Source organism: Anguilla anguilla, chromosome 11, assembly GCF_013347855.1.
Source record: "Anguilla anguilla isolate fAngAng1 chromosome 11, fAngAng1.pri, whole genome shotgun sequence".
Classification (NCBI taxonomy): Eukaryota; Metazoa; Chordata; class Actinopteri; order Anguilliformes; family Anguillidae; genus Anguilla; species Anguilla anguilla.
This window is the reverse complement of record NC_049211.1, coordinates 13,560,754-13,575,701: the sequence shown is the minus strand read 5'-3', so window position 1 is coordinate 13,575,701 and position 14,948 is coordinate 13,560,754. Positions and strand designations below refer to the sequence as shown.

The 14,948-nt window shown below is 45.4% G+C and overlaps 1 protein-coding gene across 1 annotated transcript; it reads right to left on the bottom strand.

Moving 5' to 3' along the window:
• Window positions 1–6,245: 6,245 nt before the first annotated feature.
• Window positions 6,246–14,875, bottom strand: LOC118207399 (dual specificity tyrosine-phosphorylation-regulated kinase 2-like). Its single transcript, XM_035380907.1, has 3 exons — window positions 13,727–14,875; window positions 12,164–12,279; window positions 6,246–8,559 (listed from the first exon to the last, which is right to left on the bottom strand). Exons 1-3 carry the CDS (start codon window positions 13,764–13,766, stop codon window positions 6,922–6,924), a joined length of 1,794 nt encoding a protein of 597 aa, XP_035236798.1. The 5' UTR covers window positions 13,767–14,875; the 3' UTR covers window positions 6,246–6,921.
• Between the last annotated feature and the right edge of the window lie 73 nt (window positions 14,876–14,948).

Below are 14,948 nucleotides of genomic sequence, written 5' to 3'. Positions count from 1 at the left end.
ACCCCAGCGCAGGCCTGAGGCTGGGCACGCATGCGGCCCAGAGGCCTGGCCCAGCAGCCTGGCCCAGCGGCCTGGCCCAGAGGCATGACCCAGCAGTCTGGCCCAGCAGCCTGGCCCAGCGGCCTGGCCCAGAGGCCTGGCCCAGAGGCATGACCCAGCGGTCTGGCCCAGCGCTCTGACCCAGCCATCTGACCCAGCGGCCTGGCCCAGACACACACGCACACAACCACACAGACAAAATCACATTTCTTGGGAGGCACGATCTTGTTGTCATAATGAAAAAAATAATTCTGGCTCAGTAATGTTTCTGGTTAAATAAAAAATACATTAAACCAAACAAATTAACATCAGCACAATTCATCCTCCACACCCACAAAATGTCAGACATTGAGTCCATCAATCTCTGGAGTTCCCCAATCAATGGCCCCACCGCATTTCCTCTGGCACTGTCATCTGACATTGTGGATATTTAAAGGAATTGAATGTGACTACTATTGACAGCTATGTGCAGAAAATTGGCAAGACAGTATATCTTTGTGGAAGCAATGAAAACTGTCTGGCTAGGGAATGTTAAAGATTAAAAGCATAGCTGCATGTCTAATATCCATGCAGACCATGTAACATCCTTTAACTCAAGCTGAGACTTGAACAGCCTATCAGCACAACACCAGCTTTCATATTATATGTATACCAGTATGCAAAAATATTTTACTTTTAACTGTAACAGTTAACATTTTTCCTATGTCATATATCTTCATATATACAGTATAGGTACATTTTGATGTTCAGTATGTTTATATTTCAAACAAGCATGTGTTACACCTATACCATTACATATTTATAAAATTAACATTATTATTAATAATTGTGGCAGATCATCAGTGATTTACAGAGCAATAGAAAATGTAGAAGATTAGACATGTTGTGAAACAGCGCATTGCAAGAATATACTCATCGAACTAAAAGTATATACTGGCACAGGACTTTTTCATGAAGGCAACCCTCTTCCCAAAATTATAATTTACCATTTGCCACCCATTCATTGCAGGCATGTTGCGTTTCAGGGGAGGACAGACTCCTCCTTTGTTGCCAGGTTCTTCCCAAGATTTGTTCTCACGGGAGAGTTTTTTCTCACCAGTGTTTTCAGTATTTTTTTCTTCACACTTGCTGGTTTTTTTCTTTTTTTTTGAGTGGGGGTGGTGGGGGGTGTCATTTTCGATATTTCGCAATTTCCAACTTCCCTATATTTCCGTAAAGTGTCTTCATGACTGTCTCTAAAACGTGCTCATGAAAATACAATTGGAATTGAACTGTATTTGCACCTTGCTTGATCCTCTTGCTCTGGGGCCTGGGTGTCATTAAAACTGTGGACAGATGAACAGTACAGATCATTTTAGAATCTGGTCTTCTCAGAGCAGTTGTGTAGGTTCGTCCTTTCCTTACACTAACACACTGACCTCCACTGCCTCTGACACACCACGCTAACCCATATCCCCCTGAAATCTCCATATGTCCCCAAGCCTAAATCCCACAAAATCCTCAGGCTAGCACCTGTTCCCACTGCGCTGGGAGGCACGGTAGGGTGGGGGTGGGGCCGTGAAAACCTTCTGTGCGTCTCTCAGCCGGCGGTCAGAACCCGCGTCACATGACCACCGCGTGTTAAACCCCGCTGATGTTCACCTCGCCTGTCTTGTTCCTGAGCAGCTCAGAGAGCACTGAGCCTCACTGTCTCTCCTAGCCCTGTGTCCCTGCTACCTGCCTGCCTGCCTTCCTTCATGAGTGGGGTTGGTGTTCCAACAAACTGCCCCCCCCCCCCCCCCCCCCCAAATCACTTAAAGTGTTTCACCTTGCTGTTAGTTATGGTTACACCCGCCCATAATTCTGCACTAACTTACCATAACGAACTAATAAACTAATAAAACAGCTCGCAAGCTAAATTCAAGCACCTTTCCATTCGCAGCACAAGGCTGAAGCCTTCAGAGCCGCTCACCCTACCGGAGCCCCGTTTCAGTTGCACGACCACAGGCAGTCAAACCCCTGCTGACGTTCACCTGGCCCTGTCTGTGAGCGGCTCAGCGAGCACCAGAGAGCCCTGCTGTCTTCCCAGGCTCAGCACCTGCTCCCTGACTGCCCCCAGGACAGGGGCCGGCCCTCCGGGGAACCTCTGTACCTTTTTATTTACCCAATGTATGGCCGCTGGTGATGGCAGAGGGTGTAAATCATAGACAGTGTGGAAGCCGGGATATCTGACAGGGCTGAGTCAGAGCAAACACAGTGGAGTTGCACTGCCAGTTTCACTGGTGTACGAGAAGGAGGGGACGACACACGAATAGCTGTCATGCTTCAAATGGTCTGCTTGCATTTCAGTTTCAGCTTCTAGCGTCAAAGCCACAACAATGCAGTCTGCTGCAGCCACGCTTGGAGACCTTCACGAGAAACTCTTCAGCGAGTACTCAGCCGTGCGAAAGGACTGACGAGAACAGGCCGCTGAATGTACCGCAGTCTGACCTGACTGAGAAGTAAACCCCAATGCAGAAGCTGGGGGTGAGCGGGTCGCAGGACAAGACAGCGCAGCTCATCAAGAAATTCCACACTAGAGGACGAATCTGCTTCCCAGACAAACATCCATGAACCATGAGAATTTAGACGCATTTAACCGATTCAAGGAAAGGAAGAATGCATTCTTGTATTTATTATAAATTCCTGAATTCATTCCTGAATATATTTGTGATTTTTGCCACTTTGATGAGATTTTCCCTCGCTCAGAAAATCAAGAGGACAAAAAAACCAAAACAAATTGAACTTTGCTTGTGCGTGACGGCCAGCTCCTGAGTATATAAGGAATTACACCTGAATGTAGTGGGAGGGTGGCAGGAGACATGGTTACATAACTCTGAATTCTTAGAATTTCAGCTCAAGCAGTACATCTGCGGCAGTTTTAAGTTGCTGTACAGTAACACATAGTGCGCTCACTCTTTTGCCGAAGGTACAGTGTCAATTCAGTAACATCTGATTAATGTTGGGCTTCAGATTTAAGTTCAGTTCACATGTCCACAACATACTTCAAGAGGATCTGCGCTTCACAAAATCACAAGACTGATTTTTTAACTAGACTCCAAGTGCAACAAAAATAAGGGTCTAGCAGATTATCCAGGTTTTTAAATTTTTTAAATAGAAATATGGATGATCAGGCTTGTACTGAGAGGTTGGCAAGATTAATGCTACACACAAGCAAGCAAAAAACCCCTTTCATGACCAAAAAAGATCATTTAAAAATAAATATTTAAAATATTTATAATGCTGTTTACAAAGTAGGAAATACTACTAAAAGAGTCTCTGTGAAGGTTTAGGCCCTTTACATGTTCAACCAAAGCCTGGCTCTGAAGCATGAAGGCCCCGTGTGAAACATGCATGCGGCGTTTGAAATGAGGAACCATGCAGAATAATGCGGCTGAATGGCTCAAGGCCCCCGTGCATTTGGTGTGACTCAGGAATACACAGAAAGGCGGGGAGAGAGATAGGGACAGCCTGTGAACTATTTATGATATGTACGACACGACAAGAGTTCTGGCTGCAGGAGCAGAGAGGGAGAATGCCTGGCAACAGCACGCTTTACTGCACAGAGCTTCCAGAATGTTCCAGACTCAAAATGTTGGTGATCGGGGCAGGTGCTGTATTGCCTGGATGCAGAAGGCATCGTCCTGCCAAAGAGCTAGGTAACAGCGAGCTAAAACCCACTATGAAAAAAAAAAAAAGCTTTTGTTAAAGGACAAATGTCGATTTCACGTATAATGGATTCACTTTTGCACTAGGAACCGTGACAATATTAAGCTTGTGTGGGCGTGTATAATATGTATTGTGGATCCAGGGACTCTTCCCTCTCTTGGTCACATCTGATTGAAAAGAAACATTTTGGTGGCCCTGCCCTCTTTTCCCCTGCCCCTATTCACTACCCCACTTCCTTGAGGGCCCCCATGAATCGAAAGGGTTTTCAAACACCTCCTCACTCTCCAGTTTTACATTATTCACATTTGGAGAAACTCTTCAATTAAAATGAACACGATTACCCTTTTTTGTATGTTACATGTATGTTTTTGTTTGTTGTATCAATCTCAAAAAATATTTCCTCAACCGTTGATGTTTTGCTTAGGGATTCAGTACCGTATGTGGATCGGCCATTTCACACATCCTGGTGTAGGGAGAGGACAGTGAAAGCAGAGTTGTGGGCTTTGATTTTCTTAGACAACCTTACCTTCCCTCAGTGATGACCCTCCTTCCAACAGGACGACGGGGCAGCATTATGCTGCTTCGAGCGAAGTACTGGAATCCGATTGGCTGTGGGTTTGAACCTCAGGCGGGGCACATCAATTGCACTCTCGAATAAGGCACTCACCCTGATTTCGCTTCAGTATATATACAGTTGCAACAATGGCCAGTAAAAACATGGGCGACGTTGAGTGGCTCCAAGCAAATTAATAATTAAAAGTAAGTGAAAGGAAAATGGGACACTGAAGAACTGCAGAACATGCCCGCGTTCTCAGGGAAATGGCCAGATCATCACAGCAGACTGCTGCGTGAAACATCGTCCTGACAAAAACAAAAAAAAAACACATCTGTCTTTCACTTTGCTCCTGCAGAGAGTGTGGCCTTCAGGAGGCGTGGCCAACAGAGGGGCATGGCTTGCTGGCAGTAATTCAAAGACCTATCTGCCCAAGAACAGACAAGATACACTGGTGTAATTCTTCACACCTTCCAGGATCAAGTTACCTAACATTCTTAGCACACCAGTGTTACTTTCACCAGGTGTAAAATAAAATGCAGTGACATTCCGTTAGTCAGCAATGTCTTCCACACCACCACCCCCCTCCTACACTTTCACAAGTCCTTTCTGAGTGTGGCGTTTGATTAGTTATGCAAGCACAATACTTTGGTTTTTCATTTTTCTTTAAAATAACAGCTGAAAAATAAGTAATTTTGGATTTGAAAATATACTTGAAGAACATGACCTCACAACAACAAAACTAGGCAAGCCTAGTTCAGCCAGACCCTGGATACAGCCTGTGGGGAACATCGTCTGTCAGAAACTGGATCCTTTGACCCCTGACTTTTTGTTTATAAGTGGTACAGGACCCTCTATTCCCATAGCTTCCAGAAGATAGTTCCTCTTTTTTAGGACTAAATGATATCACTTTTTATTCATATTTTTATTCAATAAGAAAAACTGTCTATGAATCCAAGGTATGGTGACTGCCATACCATGCCATATCTAAACAAGGTCTTTGGGTATCGATAGCCAACTAAGTTAGCTGCATTAAAAGAAGGGCGTTAGTTAAGCAGTAAGTTAGCTATCGGTATTCTTTCAGCGCACCATTAAATGTTAGCTACTTGTAACTAGCTATGTAGGTATAATATAGAAACTAGTGAGCTAGCAGGCGAACTAGCAAATGTTTTTGGGTGCTTTTAACTTATCCAACAGATAAACAACATGCTGTCAGCTATTAACATAATTTGGGCTAACTAGCTATCTGAAACATGAACAATTTCATGTTCAGCATAGTGCTGTTCTTCTGACGTTATATTACTGCACCCACCTGGTGTCGCTAGTTAAGATTAATACCGCCACGAACCGCACGCTAACGCCACTCACGCACATTTCAACAATGGATTAATATCATCACACCACCATGTGCTTTCAGCAATGGGGAGTCAGGAAGTCAACGAGCCAACCAGTCCTAAAAGTAAGAGACATTCTCCGTTCTTGGCCGGCCCGCAGTGTCCGGCAAAAATACCAATTGTAAAAATGCGCAAGTTACTTGTAATCCAGAAAAAATAAGAGAACTTTGTGCTTTGTGTTACTCCAGCCCTGTTAGAGTAAGACCCTCTCAGCAGCTTCACTAGCCAAACTTTCAGCCCACCTCCCCAATGTGACAAGCCACACAATTCAGGCAGATGCACAGGCCTTAAACGATCCATGACTGATGCACTGCGGTGTAAATGCTGAGTACAACTCGCTCTTATTAAGTAGAGTATGAAGCATGGAGCTCACGCCCAAAGAAACAGAAAAACCCTCTGACTTTTGTAAATTTGTTTACCATCAAATTCCTCAAGCTAACAGTCCAGGGTGCTCCTTTCAGTTTTTCCAAGGAAATTATTCTTTTTAATTGTCAAGTTCTCCTAGCTGGGGTGAAACTGTTGCATCACACGCAAAACCATCATGTAACTTCTACAATAAAACAGAGCACAGATAAGATGTGAGGGAGAGGGTTTATTGCTCAGTGATGGTGTAAATCCCATTCAATCATAATCACAGGACACAGATACCCTCCCCCCTCCTCTGCTGCATATGCATAAGTCTGAGCACAGTCCAGCCATAAAGCTCATTCCAACACTTCATATCTCTAGTGAAGGCTGGCTGTAGAACTGGCTCAGAAAATCAATTTCCACTTTAAAAAACTACTTCCTCCACCCAAGGTGTTTACATTATTTCTGCTAATAACCACAACCTATGTAATAGCCCTTTTAAGTAAAAAAAACAATCACAGCTCTTAAAATTCAAGGAACATAAGGATGGAAGTCTCTTCTTTTTTGGTGTGGAATGTCTGTTGTGACACCAAACATTCCTTCGTGTGTGCTTCAGCATAAAAACACTGGGCATGGACAGTAAAAACCTCAGCAAAGGGACGACTGCACAGAAAACATGGACTCCAGTCTCCGCAATGTCACTTCTACTATTACAATTCAGACAAAAACAAGCTGTTAAAAAACAGATAACAATTTTTTCAAAGTCTTAAAAACTTAAATAAAAACTGCATGACTTCTCTTAAAAACCTATTTTTTTTCCACATTATAACTGCAACTTCTATAATCCAAAAACCTACAAGATATACGAATGTTTGGTCAGTGAGCCTGAGGGTTGGGTTGCTAGGTGACCAGTTTAGGAAGCACGGCGCGTAGAGGTATTCCGACGCCAGGGTCCCCCATCATGTTGGTCCTGAGTTTGCCGTTGGCGGTGCCTATGGTTGGCGGCAGTTTGGCGATAATGCCGGGGAAGGAGGTACTGTGCTCAGCGGCCCGCCTGGGCAGCTGGGACTTCTCGGCGGGGGCGGGCGCGTGGACGGGCGCGGGCTTGGCGGCGCGGCGGCAGAGCCAGGGGTGGCGCAGGGCCCCGCTGGGGACCATGCGCACCGAGGGGTCCCACTCCAGGCACTTCCGCAGGAAGTCCAGGAAGGCGGCGTCCTCGCAGCCCTTCAGGGCCGACGCCCACTCCTTGCTGCCCGGTGGGCCGCGGACCTTCCCGCGGCGCGAGCGCCCGGCCGTCAGCACCACGGCGCCGCTGGGCAGCGTGCTGGCCGTGCAGTAGCGCGGGTGCCCCTTGGAGCTGAAGAAGTTCTTGGCCCGCTTGGACTGCTCCAGCAGCTTCTGCGGAGGCATGCCCAGGACCTCCATCATGCAGGCCAGCTGGTCGCCCTCGTCCTCCCCGGGGAAGAGCGGGTAGCCCGTCAGCAGCTCGGCCAGGATGCAGCCCAGGCTCCACATGTCGATGGGCATGCCGTAGCGGGCGCCCAGGATGACCTCGGGCGCGCGGTAGAAGCGGGACTGGATGTAGGTGTAGACGCGCTGGTGCTCGAAGCAGCTGGAGCCCAAGTCGATGACCTTGATGCCGCTGCGGCCCTGCTGCTTGAGCAGGATGTTCTCGGGCTTCAGGTCGCAGTGGATCACCTTGCTGCGCTGCAGGCCCTCCAGGCACTGCAGGATGGACAGGGCGAACTTGCGCACCAGCGGCAGGCTGAAGCCCTGGAACTTGTTGCGCTTGATGAGCTCGTAGAGGTTCATGCTGAGCAGCTCGAAGGTCATGCAGATGTGCCCGCGGAAGGTGAAGCTCTCCAGCATGTGCACCACGTTCATGGCGCCCGTCTTGTCCTGCTTGCGCAGGTGCTCCAGGATGCGCACCTCCTCGGCCGCCTGCCGGTGGAAGCGCTTCTCGTTGCGCACCATCTTCAGCGCCAGGTGCTGCCGCGTCTTGTGGTCGTACACCTTGGCCACCTGGCCGAAGCTGCCCTTGCCGATCACCTTGAGGAACTCGTAGCGGTAGGCCAGGTGGTCGTGCGGCACGTGGATGTAGCCGCCCTGGTCGTCGTCGAAGCCGCCGTTGTTGGCGCTGCCGCCGGCCGCCGCGGCCGGCCTCTTCTTGGCGTTGGGCCCCAGGAAGTAGACCTCCGGGTAGCCCAGGATCTCCTGCTGCTCGGCGGCCGTCAGCTGGTGGCGGTGCTGCTTGAGGGCCTGCTCCGGCGTCAGGGGCGGCGGCCTAACGGGCCGGGCGGCGCCGCTGCCGCTGTCGGCGGACTTGGCGGAGCCGCTGCTGTCGGCGCTCCGGTCCTTGGCCAGGGCCGGCAGGGTCTTGCTCTGGCCCTGGCTGCCCCCGCTGCTGCTGCTCCGGCCGTGGTGGAGCAGCACGGCGTTGGCCCGGCGGGTGGAGGAGTCCTCGCTCGCCTGCTTCACCCGCGGCGGCACCGCCCGCAGCGCCACCGGGTGGTCCTTCGTCGCGGGCTTGTTCCCGACCTGACACAGGAACAGGAGAATGGATACTGCTGAGACCGTGCCACTTACAGCAAATAAATATATGACACGTAGCACTGTACTCGTGCTATACAAACAGTCTGCTTTTTACCTGATAATGCTATATCTATAAATAAACAAATAAATAAAATAGTACATAAACTTGCGCAAATCAAAACAGGTAGTAGTTAGGCATTTTCACATTGAGCAGTAGAATTCCCTAGGGGCATATTAAAAACTAGTTAATGAAACAAAGTAGCACCTCTTGACTGATCCATGAATATACTAAGCATTTCAGATGCTAGTTATGATGAATGTTGACACTGCCAACAAGGAACAGCAAACTCCTTGCTATAGCCACCAAGCTTTTTACACTCAAATTTGGGAGGAAGAGTTGTATGGTTGTCTGTTTTGTTCACATGGGTGTAGTTCTAGCCCCACTATAGGAAGTCTGTTTATGCAAAACAGAACTGCATTGGATATGATTATATCTCTCACAGCTGTTAATAATCCACTAAAGGACATAAGAACTAGAAGTCCCAAACCTATTGAGAGTGGCCCTAACTATTCTGTTCAAAGCACAAAGCTCAAAAAAGGGCCCAATTAAAACCTGCACAAGTAGCCAGACAGCAGTTTTTTCCATCCGCAACTTTACTGCAGTCCAACCAACAATATGGTCAATTTCTTTATTTCAACAGCTATCATCTTTCCGCCCATGGAAAATTACAGGACCACAGTAGATGGCTGCTTCATCCAAAGTCTGACAGGACAAAAAATGCAATCTCTAATGAAACAGAAACCCCTGCTGCTGTAACTTCAGCTCAATTTCTGTACCGTCTCACTAGCGCAATAAATGCAGCCAAACGGGGATATTTTTAGTTACAAATACCGAGCTGCACTGAGCAAGTGAAAGTAAGAATGGTAGAAGACTGGAAAAGTTGTCTGCATCACAAGTTCCCAAATTCTGTGCACACGACCCACCTGTAACCAAATAACCAAATAAAATTTCTGGGATCCCACCCCCCTCATTAAGACACAGCCTGAAGCGTTTGCGTTTCTCAAAAACACATTTTAACTAGCACAGAGCATGTAACAACTGGAAGTCATTTTTGTATGTTTTCTCAGGACCCACCCACAGTATGTTAACCGCTGGTCTACACCAACATAGCTGTCTTAATAAGCTCGTCGTCTGTTGCGCACCAAAGCGGAACATCCGACGTGCAAAACGTGTGGCTGCCTCAACCACAGCAGAGCGGGAACTGAATCTGAGGGGAGCCCCAAAACAGCAGCTTCCACACAGAAGATCAGCAGTCTGGCCTGGTACACCACCGACATTAAAGGGCCAGCTTCAAGAGAGGTGTCCTTCACAGATTTAAATCTACAGGAAGGTCCAGCCCTACAACCCATTCAGATTAAATCTACAAGAAGATTCAGTGCTATTGTCACAGATTGAATCTACAGGAAGGTCAAGCCCTATAACAATGCAGATCAAATCTACAAGAAGTTCCAGTGCTATTGTCACAGATTATATCTACAGGAAGGTCCAGCCCTATAGGCAATACAGATTAAATCTACAAGAAGATTCAGTGCTACAGACACAGATTAAATCTACAAGAAGGGCTAGCATCAGCACCAAGAAGGGTCAGTGCTGCCACAGATTAAATTTACATGATGTTTCAGCAATATTGCCATTGTAAAAAAAAAAAAATATATATATATATATATATATATATATATATATATATATATATATATATATATAAAGGAGGGGGGGATGAAAGAGAAAGAGAAGCAGAGAGGTGTATAGAGGGCGAGAGTGGCTGACCTTTGCCTCTACTTTATCAATTTACTTTAAATGAGTTCCTTCAAACATGACATTAACAAATGGCTGTGGCATTACGTGGCAAGTCATATATGATTTGGGAAAATGTCAAATTAAAAAGTGAAGAAAAAACTAGAGAGAAAGAACACTATGTCTGTACAGAAAATGTCCAGTATGGCTTCATAAATGATAGATCGTGAAGAAAAAAAGGGAGGAGGAAAAAAACAACAACCACAGAACAGCTTCATATAGGCTAACCAAAGCACTTTACAGGAACAGACGCACGCTATTGACTAGACATTAAAATAACTGTTATGCAAAACAGGACATTTACACAGCATGAGTAGCTGTATCTCTCTGAGCCAGCTGCTTTGACAGGAGGCTAAACCCCATCCCTCAAGCCTTTAGACAGAGATCATCCTGTGCTTTAACATATGGGGAGAATGGCACCGACATCCATGACAGATTACTGCCCCACACAACATGAGAGCGTAGGGATAACAACGATTACCGTGCCCAAGCCATAAAGCGGTTTGCTCATTTTAGCAGCAACTCATTTAGAAACAGGTTAACGGTGCCAGTGTAACACTATCTTTCAAACAAATTAACAGCTTTCTGTGAATGCTCCTTGTTTGGTAACTTAGCTCTTTTCTATTACAATTTATTTAACCGGAATATACAACACTTTCATACACGCAGATGTTTCATACCTTTTTTTCCCAAAGGAAATTCCCCCTCCAAAGGTATTCAAATAACAAAATGCAATTTCTGCAAGCTGTGTTGGACTATGAAAATGAAGCCAAACTCAGAAAAAATTTTGTTCAAAGCGCAAGTATTTGAATAAACAGATCTCATTCATTCATAATAATATGCATAAACATTGAACAAGAGTGAAAAAATACAATGCATTCTGTATTCAAAATAAGGAATAGACAAAGACCACAAAAGCTCATGCATGACAAATACACACAGGCCCACAAGTGAACACACACACACGCACACACACTGCCCTACCTGAATGAACAATCTCAAAAGAGCACCCACACAAAATAATGGTAGAGCCAAAAAAACAAAAAGAAAACCCCGTCTGACAGCAGATGGTACAAGACGGTTGCTAACAGCGTCTTTTCAGCAAGCCAGAAGAGGGAAAAATGCTTGTGACATGTAAGCAGAAGCCACAAAATTTACATCGGAGATGTGTGAAAAAGCAAACAGTGTTTAGCAGTATACGGAAAAAGAAGGACAGAAAAAAAGACTATTACATAAAAGCAAACCAAACCCACTGCCAACACAGATATGAAGATGGGGTAAAATGCTAAAGCTCCATTATAGCTCTGAGAAGAACCGGGTTTGGTCTGATGAGTAAAAACACTGTTTACTAGGGATTACCGAGAAGCGACCGAGTCAAAGGCGTTGTTTCATTTAGGCCAGATACAAAGTACATAATCTAAATTTCCTGTTCGGCTAAACGGGCTTGCCAAGGACCAGACAGGAAGCCAGAGACGGGCGGCACGAGCATGATGTCAAAGGAATTGAGAGGACACCTGTAGCAGTATCACATGACTATCAAAAACAAGGTAATGATGACATGAATAATTCTAATCATAAGACTGGAGTTATGCATGTAGGACCTGCACCAGTGCTATTTGCATGCATATCTTCCCCATTCCTTGGCTGACACTGAATGGCAGGGAGGTTAAAAACTTTTCTATTCTCTCATGATGAGCCGGACAGACTATTCTCCTGCACAGATTCTCCTATACTGGAGTGACCCGGAGTACTTACTGTGTGTTTGAGCAGCGGGGGCAGTACTGCGGGGCTGTGACCATTCATGACGGTCTCCTCATTGGCTGTGTGGTCCGCGCGCCCATATGACTCATAATGAAAGTCGCCATTTCTCACTGTCAAACAAGACAAGAAAAAAAGCACACACACACACCATGAAAACCAACACCTGAACTTGAACCTGAAACATTGTCACGTAAGCACTTAATGAGGACCTGCACACTGGAGTGGAAGATTAGTTCTAACACTTCAAGCTAATACTCCAATTATTACTTTTGCCCCCAATTCTGCATGCTTTTAAAGCCACAATGTCAGTATCTACTATTTTGTTAGATGACTTTACGCACAGACATTGAAACTGAGTGCGCTAATGAAATCAAGAGCAGCCACAGAATGAGGTTATTCAAGGAGAAACTGTTCAATAAAGTGGGCACTGTCAACAATATTTTTTGTAAATTATTTCTCTGAAAGTCCTCTTGCGACTACTGCTTGAAAACAAAGCGGTTTCCACAGACTGCGAAAACATCAAGGAAAAGAACTGTCAAGAAAAAGCTACAGCACCAACCTTGAGTGCATTCTCAGACTAACCTGTCATGGATCAAATTTCAAAGATAAAACATAAAAACTTCAATCCAGAATTTCCAGTAAAGAAATTTTAAGTAATCCCTGTGGTGGATACAGTGAAAACAATAGGAAAATTGCCGGAAGAAAAAAACATTTTGCTGACTTGGGGGAAATTCAGGTTACCTGAAAATCAACAACATACAGTCATATTGCCACCCATATAGTGAATATCAATGGAGCCATCTGCAAGAGCCACAAGTTGGCTGAAGATGTCCGTTTTGCTAACATAAGGGACATTTCACACCAAGTCAAAATACTCATGTCACTGAGGTAAAATGACATTCAGATGTTTACTTTTACAATTACATTCTGACGACATCATAGCAAGTTCATTTTGAAAGTGCTGGCAGGTAGTCGGTCCCTAACGCATTTAAGTCCACAGAATATAAATAGCATTGTATGTTTCAACATCCAAGCCATTTAGCTATTCCATTGTTTTCAGGTGCAGCTGCAAGACGCTCGACGCCTGCTTAAAGCAAAAATGTAAATTGAGCCAGGCGACTAACGACATCAAAAAAACCACCTCAAGCTATAATACATTTTACATAACTAATGTAGGCCACAGTCTGTTTTCCATGTAAGTGCATGCTATACATAAATATACAGGATTTCATTTGACGCAAATGTTTTAATTTACTACCGTGCAAACGAGATTAAGTCTGCAGTGTACCGCCTCTGCACAAATTGCACTGAATAGGATAGACAGAAACACGTGCATACAACAATAACCTTATCAAGGGAGTGCGTTGAACTTCCTGACAATGTAAAACACTAATGGTGTAGCTAGCTACTTCTGTGGCTGTCAGTGTTTATGTAGGTATGTGCATGTTGTACGTTCTTCGGTCGAGATCAGGGACAAGCGCCACACAAACGACATATGACCCAGCGAAAAGTAGTTTACGTTACTGAAATCGCAGTGCTGTTAGTAAAGTTGCTTACCTGTTGTGATGGGACCTTCTGCTTTCCTGCTCAATATCATGACTGTAGTTTGAGGTTGCAGTGGGCATCCATAGCGGTGCAGGCATGCACAATGAAATTATTAACTCCGACGCCGAGGAAGTCTGGAGGATGCCTCTAATTGAGCTCAATTTAACGTTAACAATTTGAGTCGCAGTGCCCAAATTCACAGGATACTAGGGAAACAGAGTAGCCTACTCCCTAGCCCCCAGTTTAGTTCTGAACCAAGGAACGTGTTAACGTCAAAACTCAGTCTAATCAAAGTTATCTATACGTAGCCAGAAGATATGAAAGTAAACTTTATTAAACAGTGTTTGTAGGTTCGGATGTACAGGTTAGCTAATTATCTAACCAAAGCATACCACCGACCAAAATGTTTTCTTTGTAGCTAGCTACGCGTGATAGTTAGCGAGGTAGTAACTTATAGCTTCCGTGGTCTTATCATTTACGCCAGAATTTGTCATCATCTCCCCGCAAAAAAAGTTGCAGGGCAGGTATGTTCACGGACTTCCCGGTGACTGGCTGTAACGTTACATCCAAGCTCTATGGCAAACATACAGTACTGAATTTAGTCGGCAAAAATAAGTTCGGTCCCAGCAATTAGCCAGCCAAGGGCTAGTTGGGCTAGATAATTAACATATGTCCTGTTGGAGCAGTCTTCGTTGCTCCGTCATTTCCCTACGCTTATGATCATCCATTCCACAAAAGTCTATTGGTTTACCATTTAGAGATTTATGCTGAATTCTCAAACAAGCAAACTTGTTTGCTCGGTAACTGGAGCTAGCTACTGCCAGGCAAACCAATGCAATGTTTGGTTTACCTTCCGGACTGGCAAAGCTAGTTAGGTAATTGTATAGACTAGTTTGTTCATAACCGAAACTGACCGTTCCCCAAATAATCCTTAAAATGTGAGAATCTCTCTTCTGGTTAAAACAAATGTTCGTGAGCGGTTCCCTTTTGCGCCAAACACTGTCCTTGTTAATCCTTCTTCTTTAACGTCCCAGTGGCGAAATCTTCTAAGTTGTCGACTGCTTGCTGTAGCTAGCGTCATCGGGAATAATAAGGTAGTGAAGGCGAAACAAATGTGTAGGGCGTGGCGACAGCAGTGCCATAATGGCTCAAAAACGACACCTACCCGCTTGGTTTCGCTAAATCCTCCCTTTACTTAAAGGGCCATCGCACTGACGCTGTGGATAAAACATTG

Coding starts and splice junctions, on each gene's coding strand:
- LOC118207399 (XM_035380907.1), bottom strand. CDS start 13,766: ATGATATTGAGCAGGAAAGCAGAAGGTCCCATCACAACAG. Junction 12,280..13,726: donor AGAAGGTCCCATCACAACAG/GTAAGCAACTTT, acceptor CTTGTTTGACAG/TGAGAAATGGCGACTTTCAT. Junction 8,560..12,163: donor CCCCGCTGCTCAAACACACA/GTAAGTACTCCG, acceptor TTCCTGTGTCAG/GTCGGGAACAAGCCCGCGAC.